The 19,967-nt window shown below is 40.0% G+C and overlaps 1 protein-coding gene across 1 annotated transcript in view; it reads left to right on the top strand.

The window, feature by feature from the left end:
- The window catches only part of TRHDE (thyrotropin releasing hormone degrading enzyme), a 221,780-nt gene extending 210,106 nt beyond the window's left edge, over window positions 1-11,674 (top strand). Inside the window, exons 16-19 of the mRNA XM_076333043.1 lie at window positions 3,030-3,197; window positions 3,747-3,887; window positions 8,887-8,968; window positions 10,865-11,674. Coding sequence (XP_076189158.1) covers window positions 3,030-3,197; window positions 3,747-3,887; window positions 8,887-8,968; window positions 10,865-11,008 — 535 coding nt within the window. The 3' untranslated portion in view covers window positions 11,009-11,674. The remainder of the gene's footprint in view (window positions 1-3,029; window positions 3,198-3,746; window positions 3,888-8,886; window positions 8,969-10,864) is intronic.
- Window positions 11,675-19,967: the final 8,293 nt, after the last annotated feature.

Consider the following 19,967-nt stretch of genomic DNA (forward strand, 5'->3'; position numbering starts at 1 on the left):
TTTGGAGAGTTTACTCCTGAATAAATGTCTGGGTTTGTCTGCATCAAATGCAAAGTACTTCAGCACTAGTCAAGGCAGCCCTTTGTGGCTCTGTTAACATGGGACTCTGCTAAAAAATCTCCAAGAAGCAGCACTATCCTGAGCCATGTCAGCTCAGCAGAAGCAAAATTCATGTGACTATCTGCATCTAAACCTGCAGATACGCCCTCTGAGCTGATGACTACACTCACCAGAGAACATGAATAAAGCCTCAACCTCAGGACTTTTTTACTACTCAGAAAAGTGTAACAAAAAAGCAGTAGGCATTAATTCCCCAAAGTTCAAGGAGTGCACTTTTTTTCCCAGTTTTGCCTTAATTTAGGTACATATTCCTTTTATTCTTTTTCTTAAGAAACCATCATAGTTGTTGGGACCAGCTAACCCTATAAGAGGCAACAACAGTTTGTAACCCTTCACAGTCATCAATATATGGTTTCCTACCTTGCCTACTTCCTTCTGAAGTACTGAAGAAGAACCAAAACTTTGAAATGCTGAAAAGCGTCGCTGGTTTCATTTTCCAGGGACTCAGACATGGCCAAAGAGATAAGCTGAAGTTTTGTAACAAAAACACTCATCACAGAGCCCAACAACAGAAAATTTCAGTGGAAGAAAGTTTTTTTTCTGGAGAATGAATAGATGGGAGTAAAAGAACCTTTGTTCTTGACTGCGATAGCCTAGTCTATGGTATAAGACTTTGGTGAAAGTCTTATAATTAAAGTATTGATCTAAACTTTTCTTTCAGTGTTGTGTTAGATTCGATATTAAATTTTACAGAGGTAATTTCATTCTTTGTCTCCCTGTATTACTGACCAGACACTGGCAGCAGCTGTATGTACTTCTAGATTCTCTAAAGAGGTCTTGCATATGAAGTTCCAGAGGTGTTTCAGCCCAGCTATTAGTAACTAGGGAACTGTGTTTTGGTATAATTTTTACCAACAAAAAGAGGGCGTTCTTTCCCGCAAATCAGAAGCATATTCCTCTGAGAAATGTCTAGCTTTATCTGCAGGAATAGCCTTTAGCTCACAAATGTTTCAGCTTCTATGCTTGTATAGTGTGGATGTGGTCTACCTGGACTTCAGGAAGGCCTTTGACACTGTCTCCCACAGCATTCTCCTAGAGAAGCTGGCGGCTCACGGCTTAAGACAGGTGGACTCTGCGCTGGGTCAAAAACTGGCTGGATGGCCGGGCCCAGAGCGTTGTGGTGAATGGAGTTCAATCCAGTTGGCGGCCGGTCACGAGCGGTGTTCCCCAGGGCTCAGTTTTGGGGCCGGTCTTGTTTAATATCTTTATTGATGATCTGGATGAGGGGATTGAGTGCACCCTCAGTAAGTTTGCAGACGACACCAAGTTGGGCGGGAGTGTTGATCTGCTCGAGGGTAGGAAGGCTCTGCAGAGGGACCTGGACAGGCTGGATCGATGGGCCCAGGCCAACTGTATGAGGTTCAACAAGGCCAAGTGCCGGGTCCTGCACTTCGGCCACAACAACCCCATGCAGCGCTACAGGCTTGGGGAAGAGTGGCTGGAAAGCTGCCCAGCAGAGAAGGACCTGGGGGTGTTGGTCGACAGCCGGCTGAACATGAGCCGGCAGTGTGCCCAGGCGGCCAAGAAGGCCAATGGCATCCTGGCCTGTATCAGAAATAGTGTGGCCAGCAGGAGTAGGGAAGTGATCGTGCCCCTGTACTCGGCACTGGTGAGGCCGCACAGGCTCGAATCCTGTGTTCAGTTTTGGGCCCCTCACTACAAGAAGGACGTTGAGGTGCTGGAGCGTGTCCAGAGAAGGGCAACGAGGCTGGTGAGGGGTCTGGAGAACAAGTCTTATGAGGAGCGGCTGAGGGAACTGGGACTGTTCAGCCTGGAGAAAAGGAGGCTGAGGGGAGACCTCATCGCTCTCTACAACTACCTGAAAGGAGGTTGTAGCGAGGTGGGTGTCGGTCTCTTCTCCCAAGTAAGAAGCGATAGGACGAGAGGAAATGGCCTCAAGTTGCGGCAGGGGAGGTTTAGATTGGACATGAGGAAAAATTTCTTTACTGAAAGAGTGGTTAAACATTGGAACAGGCTGCCCAGGGAAGTGGTGGAGTCCCCATCCCTGGAGGTATTTAAAAGACGTGTAGATGAGGCGCTTAGGGACATGGTTTAGTGGGCATGGTGGTGTTGGGTTGACGGTTGGACTCGATGATCTTAGAGGTCTTTTCCAACCTCAATGATTCTATTCTATGATTCTATGATTCTATAGGAAACATAGGCAGGGTAGGAAATTGAAAGCCCAGCTGAGATCTTTTTAGAAGAAAATGGTACATATGCACGTCCTATACTAGGTCTGAATTTGGCTTCAAGAAGCTTTCAGAACTGTAGTCTGAGTTTATATTACTTGAGCAGTAATCACAGTTCACAACCATCCTATGACATAGCTGGTTTTGTACTGGTATTAATATGCTGAAAAAATGAACAGCTCTTTCTCTTTTCTTCACTCCTGAAAACACCATTTTTAAGTAACATTGTCTCAGCACATCCTTCCTTACTTACATGTTACTATATGAAGATGGAGCACTTTACAGCACAAGCAAGGAGGAGTTTCTGGCTGATCAGCTCCTGTTCTAAAACCTCAGTACTAAGGACAAGAAGAGATTTGGCTTAGAGCCTGGCAACAGAGTGATAAGATCCCGTGCTAATTTGGAGAGCTTATGTTACCTGTCCTGCAGGTTATGTGGTACATTATGTGTTGATGAACTGGGTGATCATAATTTATAGTCTCCTGACGAAGTGACAGCGTTATGAGAAGAATGGCATGCATGTGTTACCCATTAGAAAATCCGTTAGGATGGCCTGGAAGATTTTTGTGGCAGTAAAGAGATGCAAATGTAATTTTCCAGAAAAAGATTACTGTTGCACTTTAATTTTGGAGTCTCATAAATGTAGTGATGTTCCTCCTTTGTTTCCAATATCGGGAGGCTGCTTATTTACCACAATGCTATTACTGATTTCGTTTGTAGAATCCCACTCAATGTGAGAGACATTGTCTACTGTACAGGAGTTTCACTGATGGATGAAGATGTATGGGAGTTCATTTGGATGAAATTTCATTCTACCACAGCAGTGTCTGAGAAGAAAATACTATTAGAAGCCTTAACTTGCAGTGATGACAGAAACTTGCTTAACAGGTACAAAAATATTATATATCTGTATCGGACTATTACCAATAATCACTTCAGCATTTATGGATCATCACTTGAGCTTTGGTCTAAATGGAAGAACTATGCTTTTCAAGCGCAGGCTTACTGTCTCTTTAAACTGTCTTATGTTTTTGCATTAATGCGTATGAAAATTGACATATATTATGTCTTTTCACTTCCAAATTTTCCTATGTTCATTGGAAGTGTTTGAAATCCTATAATAATTGCTGTTATTTTTTTGTTGGCATATCCTTTATTTAAATGTATTGACCAGTCTGATCTTACTGATGTGCATGAAAATGCACATGTAAAGTTCCACTCAGTTTTTACCAAAATCCTTTTACATCGAGATTTTTCTGAATCATAAATGTGTCTGGTCTTCAGAATCATAAAAATAAACCACTGAATTCACTTGGAGATTTAAACAAACCATTTGGCAGTGATTTTTTTTTTTTCTGAGAGTTTTCTGATGTGCTGTTGTTAGACTATGTGTTGGTGAAACTAAATAGGATTGTTTTTCCTTGTTTCTCCCACTAGGCTTTTGAATTTGTCTCTCAACTCAGAAGTTGTCCTGGATCAGGATGCAATTGATGTGATAATCCACGTAGCTCGAAATCCACATGGAAGGGATCTTGCTTGGAAGTTTTTCAGAGAAAAATGGAAAATATTAAATGCTAGGTAAAGATAAAAAGTCTAAATTTATTTTCTTTTTCTTATTTTGATGTAATTCATGTAAGTATTGTATATGTATGTATTCATGTAAGTTCTTGAATCTAGTCCATTCTCTTCTAATCCATAGAGATGTCTCTAAATATGAAATACATACATATGAGTCATAAACACGTTTATTCATGGATTATCACACACATGCATAGAAGCATTTGTCTCAGCAATCATCTGTATATATATCTATTACTGTATTGTGTCTGCACTTATGATAATGAATTCTATCTATATGTCAAGTGCTGCAGTTCTACTTTTACATAGATAAAAAAGCAGCAGTTCCCAAAGGAGTTTTGCTGATTTTAAGTCTGATAGAAAAAAAAAGTTTTCAAGAACATTATTTCAACGGTGGGAAAAAACACCAAACCATTTTTGAAGCATTTCCATTTTCAAAAGGATGCTAATATAGCGTCATCCTCCTTCCTTCCACTCTGTGTTTCAGGTCAGTTTCAAGTCATAGTAGAGCAACATTTTGAATTAAAAATACATGAACGGGAAGGAGATGGGGTTGTTTCTTATACCTACTTCTCTTTCTCTTTGAACAAATGCTACATGCTCCTACTCGGAAGCCCAGTCAACATTTTAAAATCCTTTTTGATGAAGATTTTTATATTAATTCAATGAATGAGAAATTTCTTTAGTTCTTTAGGGACAGCCTGAGGGTCTGAAAGATTTCACAGCAGCTCATCTGATACTGACAGATTAGAAGGGACCGTAACTCAGATGAGGTTCAAGTTCTTAAAGGCGGGTGTCCGAGAACTTCAGACACCCTATGCCAGGCCATTCCCATGGTGTTGGCAGAAAAAGTATTGGAGATCTGTTCCATTCTGGACTTGTGAGGAGCCATCTAGTGTACCACAGAATATTTGAAATGGTATATTTAAGATGCTGTATTTAAGCAACTAAATCCTAGTGCCTGATGAATACAGGTACAAAGCTACTATAGGTTTCACAGCATCAAAAGAAGAGCCAAGGAAACTCAGAGACTTTCCTAAAGATTCAAAAAGTTGTTCATGCTGTTTTGGATAATACTTTATACTATAGTGGGATTTTAGAAGAAGTTCAGCTGGGAAAATAGGTTTGAGCTGGAATTGGTTTTGGAAGTTTATATTGCAGGAGCATACTTTTTGAAAGTAATTTCCAAAAAGCTTTAAGAGTGCTGAAGAGTTTAAAAATTAAGAATCCTCTGCTTCTGGTATGATTATTCCAGGAACTGGACTTTTACACAGAAAGTGGATGGCAGACCCATTGCTATTATGCAACCCAGTGCAGTTAGTTATGCTCTGGTTAGCAAATAATTTTTCAGGTTATTCCAGGGATTTATACAGAGTGTAGGCATAAATCTGTCAAAATCTGTATTGCTACAAACACATATGCAGAAGTTGTGTCCTACCTTAGCAAGTACGTTCATCTGACAACCTAGCTGACACCTGTGATTTTAGATGTGGACAAGGTTAAGCAGTGTAGACAAATGGACAAGATTTAGAAAACTATGCCGCGTGCCAAATTTTTTTTGTGTTTTAATTTTAAATAGCTTAACTTCACCTAAAATTTGAATTTTATTTATCTCACTTGCTTGGAATGCATCACTGTGTTATCTGAGTTCCTAACAATTAACAAGGCCTCATCAAAAACCTGTTATTGTCCTTTTTTTTAACGAGTAAATAAAAGAGAGTCTGTCTCTGCCCAACACTGACTTTATGTTATCTGCATTCAGTTTGATCTCCAAACACAAGTCAGAGCCACCAAAAGGATTGTAGCAGTTGCATTTTTCTGAAAGGGATATCCAGTTGAGTTTCTATCAATTGCCAAAAGATTCAAAACAGTGGAATGAAATAGTTCATGCAAGCTGTACATACGTGATGTATATTGAAAATAACTTTGTTTTGTAATTGTAGATTAAAACCTTTTAAGAGAGACTTTGAGAGGGTGGAATCAGTCTAACACCTTGGCCCTTAAAATGTTCAGTGAAGCAGTGACAGGATAGAATGCAAAATGAGGCTTCTGATTTAAGCTTGCCACACTAGTACATTTTTAAAATACAAGCTTTATTGCAGAATTATAGTTCCAGTATACTCTGTCCCAAGGCATCTTTTTTCTACAACTATAATTTATTATTTAATTTTATTTAAAATTAAAATACTTTGTACGAACCATTAATTTAATTAGGTGATATCTCAATGGTATTTCCCATTGAATTTATTATAAAAGGTGTTGACGTTTGAGATAGTAACATGAAAGAACTGAGGGTGATTAAATTATACTATAATGCTATTTCCTCTAACTTTAAAACACGGCATGTCAAAGAGTTGGAATGACAACAAAATATTGTTATCCCTTTATATTTTTACAGTATGCTTGTATTCACATTGTCCAGAAGATACTGCTAATGTATAAAGTCTTCAAAATAATTTATATCCCATTTACAAAGGTGACTTAGAAATTGAGGTGCCTAACAAGTCTTTCATAAGAAATCCGTGGGTCTAAGACTGCTGAACTTCTGAAAGGGAGAATCAAAAATATTATGCTTGAATTCCTGTTACCTGAGCATGCACTACCTTGGCTCCTAAATAATTTTCATCGTGTCTTCACGTGTGTGTCTGTGTGTGAAAATTTAATCCAACAGCTGCTTATAAGAATTCCTTCATTCTCAAGTGCTGAATCATTTGTCAGCATTTGGGAATTTGACAGTATTTGGGAAGCCATTTACATCTGTCCAAAGTAAGTGGACTATGCTGCCTCTCAAGTTGAGTTCACACAAGTGCAAAGCCTGTACAAATGTGAGGTATTGGAGGTTCACACCCCCCGAAGTAAAGGAGCGGGTGGAGAGCCCGTGACTCCAGGATGTTTCCAGGGAGCTCAGGCGTGTAAGGTCCTGGTTCTGCAGTGCTGTTGTCTTTCCTGTGAAGGGTGGGAAGACCGATACTTGCAAGACTTTTTCTATTTATTCTCTTGTTTCACAGCTGCAAAATACTATTTTGGGAGGTGGCTTTTCTAGAATTTTTGCCAGCAGAGCCCATTCAGAAATTGCTGTTAGTGGCTGACTTTTTACCAAGTATGCGTAGTGGGCAGTAATCAGCACAGGTATTCATGAAGGTATCATTTTCAGTGGAAGGAATTCTGCTACTTCTTGTTTGCACTGTGGCTACAGTACAGACTGCAAGAAAAATAAAATCCCTGCAGTGGTTTTTATGAGGTCGCTTCTGTAAAGTGGATTGGTGACCTTGTCAAAAGACCCCATCAAGAGGAGCTTCCAATTTTCCAAGCAGTCAATTATGAGGCTAAGCTGAGACTGTAATAATAAAGGGCTTTGTTAGAAAGCCTAAACGTGCTTAAAGGACCATGAAATCCATACTTCCCATAGGAGGCGTTTGCCTCTGGATGTCTGTATATGTCAGTGTGACTGAAGTTTTGGAAAAAGATGTACTTGCTGAAATATCCATGAATAATTCAGTTATTAGTGGTCAGGGAGTAGGATTTTTGATACCTATAACTGTGTTTCCCCTTATACAAGCTCAAGGTAGCAAGCAACACAGTGTACACCTTCCCTAAAACAGAATCTTCTCAAAGAAAACCCAGTTCTCTTCCCTCTCCCTCTTTCTATCCCTCTCCCTGGGGCTATCCCTCTCCATTTCTCTTTCTTTCTCCCTTTTGAAAGGACTGTGGCTTAGAGTACCTAAGCATTTAAGGATAATTAATTTAGGATTAATAAGAAGCAGAACAGAAAGCTGGGACTGTGCTAGTTCATTTCACTTTGAATTTTGAATTCCTCCTCTAAATCAGTTTGTAAAAGTGGGGTATGAACTGAATTGTTCCCCCAAATAAACTTAATTGCAGTGAAGTCTGTTGGTATTACTTACACATGTCTGACAGGGGAGCTGGATTCACCATCTTAAAAACAGTCATGTTCAGATTAGCTAGATACTGCTTTGGATGTATGTGCAGATAAAGGTAAGGATAACTATTTGTCAAGTGCCTTTTGCTATGCTGAATGACATCTAACTGGAATAAAAGAACTTGCTTTCAGTTACCAGTGGAATTACATTCTTCATACTAGAGACTTTGGAAAAAAAACCCAAGCCACAAACTATTCCAACATGAAATACAAAACTTCAGGAGCAGTCTAGGTAATCTTGTAAGTGATGTAGATGCTTCATTTGGGGGATTGAAAAAAACTTTTGGGAAAGCAAGTGGAACAGCAGGATTTGAATGGCCAGTTTCAAAGCAACTACCTGCAGAAGGTCGTTGCTGATTGCCGCTGAGTATCCTACCCCGTTATACACTGGCCTTTAAATATTCCTTGCCCAAACTTTCAAATTTTCATTCCAGGTTGGTTCTTTGAAGATGCTGCATCATGGCCCAGGGGATTATTTTAGCAGTATTATTCTCTATCAGTATTATTTATTTTAATTATCATGTACTGGAACAAGAGAATTTGATTCACTTCACTTATCTAGACGTTATTTGTAATGTAGTTGAGGTGGATGAATACAAAATGCAGAGAAGGCTGCAGCACTTTAGAAAGTCTGTTTTAATGGTACAGCTAGGAGGGTTCCTCAGAATACTTCTCCATAGCTGCTGCTCCCCTCCTTCTTTGGCGCCTGTATTTTGAGCTGCTTCATGTCATTACATTGAAAGCCATCTTGTTAAGCGTTCGTTGTGGTTTGGTCCTCTCCTCCTCTGGAGCTCTCATCTGTGGCTGCAGTTAAGCCCATTCTACTTAGTAGCATCCAACTAAAAGTTAACTACAAATAGCTCAGCCTAGAAGAAGGTCTTAGTCCAGGTTTTTAGCATGAAGCACTGGAATACCAGTGTCCAATTCCAGTGCTATTCCCTTGGATCCCCAGAATCTCTCCCCATGTCTTCTCCCTTGCTTACAGAAGACTACTTTCTAATTTTCAGCTGGCCTGGCACTTGCACTAACTCTCTGTGCACCTTCCTTTTGCCCTTGCAGGTATGGAGAAGCATTATTTATGAATTCGAAGCTTATCAGTGGGGTCACAGAATTCCTCAATACCGAAGAAGAACTAAGAGAGGTAATTTTTAAATGACTTCCAGCACGTGAGGCTGTATTTGTTGTAAGCAGGGAGCAGGGTAGGAGCAATAAGGTGTCGGTTGTCCGGGAACTCTGGTTACTCAGCTGGAGTCGCAGGCCTGTGCTGCAGCTGGGCAGCACGAGGATGAGGAGCAGATTGCAAAGGCACCCGAGTGGTTAGAGGTGGTGTCAGGAGGTGGGTAGTGCAGGCAATTCTCTGTGCTTGGCTGGATATGTAGGTTTGTTTTTTATCCCTTGACTATTGGTTGAGAAACTAAAGATGATATCTTTCTATCCACGTTAGTTTATGCTGCAGAGGGCAGCCCTGAAATAACCCAGTGTTGAAAGCAGAAGCTGCCAGTGCCTCCTCTGTTTTTCTTTTGCCTACCGTATTTACATGTGAGAAAAGCTGTTAACCTGATATTCTGGCCAAATGACACCACAATAATTTGTTCTAAATGCTAAGTACTTCTTATTTAGATTGCAAAGATTTCTCATTTTAACTTAACATCTGCCCTGACTGAGGTAGTTGTGCGGTCGTGTTATGCTCTGCATAGCAGCTGCTCGACATTACCCCAAATGGATCAAATGGTTCTTATGCAGCATAATCACCATTAATTGAACTCTGATTGCGCTACGATATTTTGTGTCCAACCATTTGTCTGCACTCAAGTCTAGTGGCCTCAGGAACTTAGGACAGAGCTGCAGCTGGTTTCCTCAAAGCTACCCAGGTGGGAGGACAGCGCTGGCGAGATTTGAGTATCTGCGCTGCACAAGGATGCCTTCTGTACTCTTAGTTTCCACCTCCATGATAGCATTGGCAGGCTGCTTGTTTATATTTCCCCTAAAAGAAACTGGCCATGTAAACATTTTGGTATAAAAAGTACAGAGATCAGGTAAGGGCTGATTTCGATAGTTTCCAGGCCCCTCCCATGCTTTTAAGTGCGATGGGAATGAGAGAGTTGCGGTATCAGCCTTTTGAGTTTTGAGCCCATGCACAAAAAGATGTGTTGGAAGTTAGATTTAAATAAACAAGGTGAATTTGGTGTCACCAGGAAACAAAAATTAACTAGTTATGAATAAGTGTTGCTACAACCACCTAATTTTATACAAGTCAACATAACCAGCAACCTACTGTACAGATCAGCCTTGCAGTTCTCACTTAAAAAGAACAGTAATTCAAAGCACACCAGTGCCATCAGCTATAATAATCCAGGTGATAGTGCTATAATTTGAGTATACGCAAGAACAGAGCAGAGGCCTTTTCAGTCTGCTGAAAAAAGATCAAAGATTTCTCATAAAGGAAAGAATCTGTTTCAGGCGTTCAAAGACTGTCAAATGAGTGCCCACTTGCTATTTTGCCATTCTCTTCATGCTGTAACCATCCCTCCCTATTCTAAACAACCAACCTGCATTATATCATCAAAAGGGTTCTGCAGATCAAAATGAAATAAATTTGTTATGAAGGTTGATAAAATGAAAGGGCATCAGGGCTGCCTTCTGCTGATATTTGCATATAAACCTGAATTAGAAGCATTTCCAGTGCTCCCAGTTTGGTTTCTCAGGTAGAAATAAAAGTTTAGAGCAGCCCAGCTGTCTGCGCAGTGCAGCAGCTGGGCTACAGGAGAGAAGGAGGTAATGATATTAATGTGATCCAGCACTGACATGTCAATATCTTCCAGTGCAATTTGAAGCACTTGCATCACTTATTACATCAAATGTAATAAGACAAGCTGCTGTCTTATTACATTTCCTATTAAATCTTTCTACACCATACTACATTTACTTCAAGAGTGATCTTAGAGGTTTGTCCTAAATGGCTGACTTGTTTGTGTGCACTGGAAATACTTACTTTCTTTAGTTCCTGCAAATGTAACCTGTTAACTTGTATTTCCAGCTAAAGAACTTTATAAAGAGTTATGAAGAGGGAGCTGCCGTCTCTTTCTCTCGTGCCGTGGAAACAGTGGAAGCCAATGTGCGGTGGCAAAGGCTTTATAAGGAAGAACTATTCCAGTGGCTAAGAAAATCCTTGACACACTAATCTGTCTTTCCAGCCAACCATTTAACATGAAGCTCTGCAAGAGGAAGAGGAGACATTTTAGAAGTGTTCAACATTAAAATCATGAAGACAAGATCAGATTGCAGGGAGAAGGGTTTGCTTTTCCTTTTTTTTTAATTGTGGGATTTTTTTTTTTACACTGGGCTCTTGTGAAATTGTCAAGAAACTTTTCAGAAGAGAAGACCATGAATGCTTGTGAAATCCAGTCCTCAGTGTACACAGCCAAACATGATATTAAGTGGTGCATGTAAATGTTGAAGAAAAACAAACAAAAAACCCTTCAAGGACTATTTTGTGCATGCTTGTACCGTCCCTGCCTGTATTCTAGCATGCTTAGGTATAACAGCCACATTTTGAATGTGAGTTCCAGTTACATCAAAGATGGGCATTATACAAAGCACAAAGACTATCTACGACAATCAGTGTTGCAATAGACAAAAGGAAAGGAAGGAAAAGGAAATACAGGAGGCTTCCAACTTGGGGCAGTATGAGATGTAAAGTCAGCTTTCCCGCTAGCTGCCAATTAGTCTACCACTCAGATTGTCTCTTAATGATTACAAAGATGCCAGCTCATTTCTCGAGTTGCCAGTTGTTGTATCTGCAGTCTCCATATTCCCATATTTAAATAAACAGCATAGAAAACGAGGAGAGAGAGGAGGGGGGAAGGGGGGGGGGGGCGCGGGAGAAATCGAGAATGAGAGAGAAGGACATAATCCATGCATTATAGTTATAGGCGTTTATTCACTGCTGATCAGTGGAACAGTGTAGTTTTAGCTGTGAACGTATGCAGTGTTTGAGGGGAGCTTTGCATTGATTGCACAATCCACGAACCATCTCTTCTCAGCAGTTTTACAAGGCAGTGGTATTCACGATGGGTCACCCAACCTGTGCAGTAGTAAGTTATGCAGCTGATAGTGCACAAGTATTATAAATAAACATAAGATTCAAATGGAAATTAGCAAACAGGGAGAATTACCTTGCATGCAAAGACATAAAATTAACCAAGAGGGCTGTCTTGCATGTGGTAGACCACCCTCTGTAGCGATTTATTATGATAGACAGGTCAGATTCTCCATGTGGGCAATACTTTTGCAAATATGGGATGTACAATTTATGTCAAATTAGAAAAGTGAAATATGGAGAAAGAGGGGTGTGTGTGTTTATTTGTGCTGGCTAATACCGAGAACATGGTTTTCTTTCTTTCCTTGTATTTCACGTAGACTGTTCTAGATGAGTGACGCTTTTCTTATCATATGCTTGTTTCTTTTTTCTCAATCCTTAATCTGAAAGATCAGTGATACAGTGGAACTGATACTTGTACAATGACCATCTGCACCATTGGTGCAAAGTGTTGAGGATAAAACTGACGGGGCCCAAATACTATCCCATGTTTGCACCATGGAGAAAAAAAACCCACAAAACTACAGAGACTTTTCAGGAGGCAGGTTGCAGCAGCTTCAGAGGGGGAATGTAGATGTACGACAGTGTTTCTTTATCCCATCCCAGCCTACCACAACCATCTGACCACATCATGGCCCTGTACCTTGGGAACATGTGGCCAGCCAAAGTAGAGAACAGCCATTTTATGTGGTTGTTTCCTTCATGGTGTGTGGAAGTTACCAACATGCTTTACAGTTGCAGTTGCTTAACCCCAGCAAGCTGTGAATTGAAACGTTAGTGCAAAAAGAACCAAACCCAAGCATCTTCAGATATTATCAGAATTGTGTGGAGATGGTATTTTTTTCTGGGCTCTCATTCCCATGGTACTCTGGTCCTCAAGAACTGGTAGACACATCCCATAACTAAGCTGTCATACCCATCTTGAGCCTGTCATTTTGTGTCTTTTACTGTGCAGAGGGTGCAGTTTGTGGATTGGGTGCATGAAATCCTTGTGTGGGCATTTGCTCCACTGTTTGGTGCTGTGTAGCACCGCATGTTAGCTTGACCACATATAACAAAAAGAAGAATGAATCCTGTGCTCTTGTACTGTTAACTCTTTGCCTTATAGTAAGCCCTAAACCTTTGTGCTATGTTACAATGCTACTGAACCTAATGCCCAGAGATACTATCATGTCCAAGTTGAGTGAAATCCTCCTCCTCCTATGTATTTTACCTACCTCACAGGGGTGTTGTGAGGCTTGACTAATGTTAGCAAAGCACTTGGATATCCTCTGATGAAAGGCATTTAAAAGTGCAAAGTATTATTTTATGTGGTTGACCGAACTCAACCTCAGTGCCAGTATGTAGCGTCTCATCTTTAATTTCTACTGAACAAAATCACATGCAGATGTGTTATAATAAAAAAGCAGGCCAAATATTATTTAATATAACCTCTACCCTGTAGTGAAGGCCAAAATTATGGTATCCAAAGAGTGTGCAGAAAAGCAAGCCCTCAAACATGAATTGCTTTGAGGATTTCAGAGAAAAGAAGTGTGCGTAATGGTCTGTCCCTTTGCAATTTTATTCAAGATTGTCTGATGACTTTTCTTTTTCAGCACCACAGATTAAACCACATACCTCCAGGATGCGCATAGGAGTTTCTAGTCTTTCCACTGATAAAGGGCAGGCTAACAATATGTTCCAAAGTTGAAAGTTTATTTCAGCCTGTGTATTCTGCACAGTGCACAAAAATTTCCACTGTTGCTCATTTGAAGTTCTTGCACAGTTATGTGGTGTTGGATGTAAATTAATATTTTAGTGGCCTTGAGCAACTGGTCTACCACAGATATCAAGCCCTAAATGTATCTATTATGCATACCTATTGATGTATTGCTTATAATTGTTGTATTCTAGTAATGTTCGTATTACTGCTAAAGCTAAGGTTGAGCTGGCCTTTCGATTATAATTCCCTATTCTTTTATTTTTTATATTTTGGTTTTTGCTGTTTCACACTGAATCAGGATTAAATTTAAATGGATTAAATCCAACAAAACTATAGTTGTTTTCTACAATATTCAACCCCCCTGCATTTAATTATATGTCTTTAGAAACGTTTTTTAATAAGAAGTTCCACACAGCTGTGTGTTAAAGAATAGTTGATACCTCATGGAAAACTCTAATACAGTCTGCTTAGAAAAATCTATTTCTCTTATTGATTTTCTTTCTCCTTTACCAGTCCTTTTCTTCCTTTGTCCTTACCTAAAGACGGGGCCCCATTTTTATAATTTGGATTGTGATTAGGAAGCCAAATACCCCAAACTTCTCAGCATTTTAAAATCCAGGATTTAATTTTCTCCTTTCTAGTGGGACGAGATGCTGCAAAATGTGAATCCAGTGTGGATGTGAACCTCACCCAGGCCCTGGGCAGCATTTCATAGAGATTTGATGAGGCCTGTATCTCTAATCAGCCTTTGTATGACGCAGGATCCTTTGCAGTTATTAATTGATATGGCTTACTAAATCATATAGGAAGACATATGAATAGACAGGATTTTATGCCAGCATAACAATATCCCTATTGTAAAAATACCTATTGCATTTTTATAACATTGTCCACCACAAAAATCTCAGCCTGTTACTTTGTAGCTGGTAGAATTATTCATGTATCCACTGCTAATAGGTGTTAAAATGATAGTAGCTACTAATTGTGACTAGGGCAGAACAATGTGAAAACATTCTTCTGAAATGAAATGTCACTTCTGCCATAACTGGGAGTACTTGGACATTGATTTTGATGAAAAAAACTTCACATGTCCTTAAGTACATCCAAATTTGTGACCTTTGCTGATCTTTTCAGTGAATATAGCAAGAATCCCTATACTATGTTGGAAACTGAAGATTAATTTTGTGCAGCTTTTGGGCTGTTGTGGATATTTCACTGAGCTTTAGAGCGTCAAAGGAAATATCTCCACTGATGCAGAAGGGTGCTTTCACAGCAAGGATCCTGAACCATACAATTAAATCCTTAGTAGTAAAGAATAAAAAGAAAGAAATTTTTATATATAGATATATATTCATGTGAAAAATCCTCTGTAGAGATAATTTTCCTGTAAAATGTCAGTAAGTCTGATTATTTGGATAGAATAAAGTGAAGCCAATATTTGCAGATGAGGGTGCCTTTGTTTAGGTACCTGCATAATAAGATTTTGGTTTTCCATATGATCGTAGCCGATACTGAAGTCAATGAAAATAGACTTTGAGTCAAATGTGCAACTTTCTCTTTGAGGAAATGGGATCTGGCTTTGAAAACTGTTTATGTGTATAATCAACTTACCACCACTTCTGTTATGAGTACTCACCATATCAGGCTCCCTGTCCTAAGCAGGATTTATAGCCACAGTGTCAGTATGAGCACGAAGGAGTAAAAGGACCGTCCTGCTTCTGAGCAGCCTGAATAGAGGCTGTTTGCCCAGCGTTGGATGGAGCAGTCCGAAAACTGCTGGCTGCATCATCTGCCGCTGCCGCCAGCCCACCCGGGTCAGGAAGGCAGCTGGGAACCACTGAAGTGCAGAGAGGCTCCATCCAAGTTTCCCTCAGCTAGACAGGAAGGGCAGAAGGTCCCTGTGCTGGTTATGGGTTGTGGGTGATCTTCAGAGGTTAGCGTCGTTGCCTTGTGCTAGCAGGAAACAAAGGTCCAGCTAGTGAGCCTGCATTGCACAGAAAAACCTAAATCCCTAAGCTCTGGTCACCCCAACTGGAAAATGTTGACCAAAATATTTGTTAAGTTCTAGAATATTATAATGTCCATTCTTCCGAAGTAATTGCAAACAGTCAAATATTTTGAATTTTCAAGTATGCATAAGAACACAGACAGTCTTTTCCTTTATAATATTTTTGTTAATGTTGAGAACGTGCCATGAGTTTCTCGGGCCTTTTTCTAACAAATAGTTTGGAAGGATGTCACTACAAATTATTTGTGGTAATAATAGTAGTAATAGCAGTTACTGTACTAATACCATCAAAAAATTCAGATGCGTGTACAAACCTGTAAGGCACTAGTGACTGTGCAGTTCCCTTTTTGCTTACAAAACTGTAAAAAATTGGCCACTTTGTTTCTCATGTGACTGTGGAAGCTTCTGCCTATCTTAAAACCAATACTGAAACCAAGTGAAACCACTCTGACTTGAGCAAGTAGTCCACGCTGACACGAGCAATTGCGTTTTCCATGAGAAGGAAGGGGAAAAAGGAGTGCTGTGTGTAAGGATTTTTCACCAAAGTTAGGCCACATGCCCTAGCTGGAGCAGAATTTTAAGATCAAGTATATTTTGAAAAAGCTGGCTGAGCTTAGCTCCATCTTCTGTCTTTATACTGACAGTGGAGGGTAGCTCGACCTCAGAATAACCCCACATGGTAATGCAGTTGAGGTCGGATTTTATAAAACAGGTGTGGAGCCAGTTTCAGTGAGATGTGTTCAAGGAGAATCGCCCACAAGAGCAGGTGCCGTGGGTCAGACCCAACGTCCTTTCTCAGAAAAAACGCATTTATGTTTGGCTGATTTGTAACTAGTGAATTAAGTGCAACTTTGCCAAGCAGCATTTCTGAATGCTTTACTTATTTTACACGCACTGTTTCCTAAGGATATGAAAGCGATGTTGGTAGAGAGCACAGAGATGAGCAGCGTTGAGAGGGCAGAGGGGACTCTGCTGCAGCGGGCAGTCACGAGCCAGGAGGCTTTAGCCAGAGTGCCCCAACGTTTCCTGGACAGCGTCGCTTGGATTTGCCTGACGAGAATAGCCTTGGTACAACGGACGAGGCCAAGAGCCGAGATGCAGTCTCAGTTCTCTGCGATACGTTTCAGTCCCCTTAATACGTTCATTTCTGTAATTTCAAAATAACCTGGAGCCAAACTGGCAGCACGTGCGTGGCCGCAGATCCTCCGTTGGTGCACAGTGAGGTAGATCTGTTGAAGTGACTGATGTGAATTGCAGCTGAGGATCTAACCCACTGCTTTCGAAACAGCCCCCCGAGGTGACGGCTGGGCTGGTGTACAGGATGTTTCGGCTATGTGTATCTATGTTTCAGTAGCACACATTGAATGCCAAATGTTTTTTGTTTTCCTTTTGCTTTTTGTTAGAATAATACTTTGCGATCGGTTCCAATGTGATAAAGCTTTATAACATGTTTGGAGAACTGCAGAAAACGGTACTGTGAAGAGTGTGGCTACTACCCTCTCTTTTTCCTGCAAACAGTAGAATTCAGCAGAGATGGACTTCCCTGGACTTAGACACTCTGTGAAAAAAAAATATTCTGACAGTTTCTAATGGAAACATCGTTGTAATTACTGTATAACTACCCTGTACAAAGGCAGCTTTATTATATGTGTAAATGTAATTTTGCTATGTTGTTTTTATGTTTGAGGGACAACAGGCTTTGGTGTGGGTGAGACGTATAGCCTTATGAAAACAGAGATTGTAGCTCCCTGTCTGATGCTTTACTGAAAGGTGTGCAGTTGCTCTATTTTTGCAGAAGATAAACATATACCAGTTCCCTGAAAACTAATGATCTATTCCACTACACAAACGTCAATGACATAAATGGATCATACTATTGAAAATAAAGGCTTGATAATAAATTGCATTATTTTCCCAAGAGAGTCCACATGTAAGATCTTTTGGCACCTTAAGAAGAAAGAAGTCCTGCAGCTATTAATGCTGGTTATAATGGATGAGTCCCTCTATTAATTCCTTCTCAGCCTTAGATTAATTCTGAATACTGTAATTAGAAGAACATATTTTTCCATCACTTCTCAAATCTATACTGTTTGGAATTCAGTTCTTTGTCAAATGGGAGGTGGAGCTGGCTCAGTTTAAATACAGGTCACCAGTGGTTTCACACAAGCGAGTGTTTGCAAGATGAGAATGCCAGAGAATGCCGTTTTCATTTAAAGGAAATGCAGATCATTGCACAATGTCGCAGTTCTCTCTCTATGTACCGCATATACATGCATGTATAGCTTCTAATTCTGGACCATCTGCTCTGACAAAGCTTTTATTGGTTATTTGTATTTACAGATCTTACTCAAAAGTTTAAATGCAGCAAAGCAGTTGGACATGGGCAGGGTGCGAGGCTGTGCTGACCACGACTGGGCCACATACATAGGCACGTGGGCAGTCCCACTGATTTCTGTGGGATTAATCAAGTGCTTCAAATTAGGTATCAAATCGCGCATCTGGCTGAAACAGCCTTTCTGGCAGGTGATGTAGGTTGAAACCTGTTTCTGCACAGCTTTCAAGTGCAGGATGTGGTGATGTGTTTTTGCTGAATTTAAAATCACAACTCACTTTATATAGAGCCATCTTCTCTCTTTTCTTTTTTATAGAAAAGCATGTATTTTGCATACAGAGGGGAGATATACTAACTGATTCTCAGTATGTCTAAAAATGCCAAATTTAACAAGGTTTTTCATGTATTGTTTGAAGCATCCTAGGACTTGAGAATAAAAGCAGAATTATTCTTAGAATGTTAATTAATGAATATAGATCTAATCAGCAATTTAAACCATTAGCCAAATAAAATATATGAATTCCTGTTACAGTTTACCAGAAAAGTTTTTCTATGATATGCCTTTAAAAATGACTCCATAAATACGGAACCACTGTGTTCAACATAAATTTTTTTATTCCACTCTAACTAAGGACTGACTAAATGGATTTTTTTTTTTAAATGAGAAACTTTATCTTCTGTATTTCAAGCAGAACAAATTTGAATTTTGTCTCTGATAATAAAATTTTGTATAGTAATGTGTAATTCATCACTGTCTTAATTTTCTGACGTGGAGACATGGCTAAGATAAATAATACCCAGCCTTTTGATTATGTTCCCATTTCAGTTGAGATAACAGTTTAATAATGCTGAATAGATACACTGAGGCTTTACGATGAAAAACATGCAAGAAAAAGTATTTTTTGATGTGAGGAATTTTTCAAAACAAATTAAAATGCTGGGACTAGTAGAAAGCAAAGGTCCACAGAAAATACAAAATGTGGGCTTGGAAGCACTCTTAAGCACTCCAAGGCTAACAGGACTGAGACTGGAATAGAGAGAAAAGTCTGTCTTTTGTGCTTTTATAATTATGTAAATTTTGAATAAGCAAAAAGGTCTTTTCATTGGTAAAAGTGATTTCAACTGGAATGCGGTTCAAATGACTTTTTAATAGAGTCCTTGAATTCAGGCTATTATTTTCTTTTTTTGAAGAACAGTTTTCAGAAACAATGAGATGTGAAATATGTGCAATTATTTACCCATTGGATACAATCATGTTCCCACTGAAGTCAATTGGAGTTTTGACATTGACATCACTGAGAGTAAAAGCCAACCCTGTATTTTTCAAAATTTACCTTTCAATGCCAGAATGTCTTTTTTTCTTTAACAATAAAGATGTTTTCTTCTGTACTGCACGTCTTAGTCTGCTGAAAAGCTGAAGGGAATTTTTGAGGTCCTGATTTTGCAAAGCACAACAGGCAGCATCGATGCATTGAGCACAGGTAAGCAGAGCTGCGGCCTAAATGGGTATTTTTATAGCACTCTACCATTAAACACCTCACTGTGTTATACTGGGGCTAGAATTTTGACCATCCTATATGCATATGTCAGCAGAGTATGGAGACATACCCCTCATACCTCTTTTTTCTGAGTTCAGGTCTGGAGCAAGGAGTTCAGGAGGCCCGAGGAGGTGGCTTGGGGGCCAGTAGAGAGCTTTCACATTAAGAGGGGGTACTGGCGTGTAGGATAAACTGTGAAAGGCTAGGATGTACTACTGCCCCCAAAAGGGGCCTCGTCCCTCCCTTTTCTACTACGTATACCTCTCCGGGAGTGTTGAAACAGCTGAGACGAAGTGCACGGCCACCTTGGAAGCATCCCTGGGAGAGGAGGCAGGGATAAATGGCACTTCCCTCTGAAATCCCAGTGGCAGCACGTCTCCTAATCAAACATCAAAAAGTACATGCTTGTTTCTTCGCCAGTGCGGCCACTGCAGCCAGCAGCACTTCAGTCGGTGGCTGCG

This window comes from Aptenodytes patagonicus, chromosome 1 (assembly GCF_965638725.1).
Source record: "Aptenodytes patagonicus chromosome 1, bAptPat1.pri.cur, whole genome shotgun sequence".
Taxonomy (NCBI): Eukaryota; Metazoa; Chordata; class Aves; order Sphenisciformes; family Spheniscidae; genus Aptenodytes; species Aptenodytes patagonicus.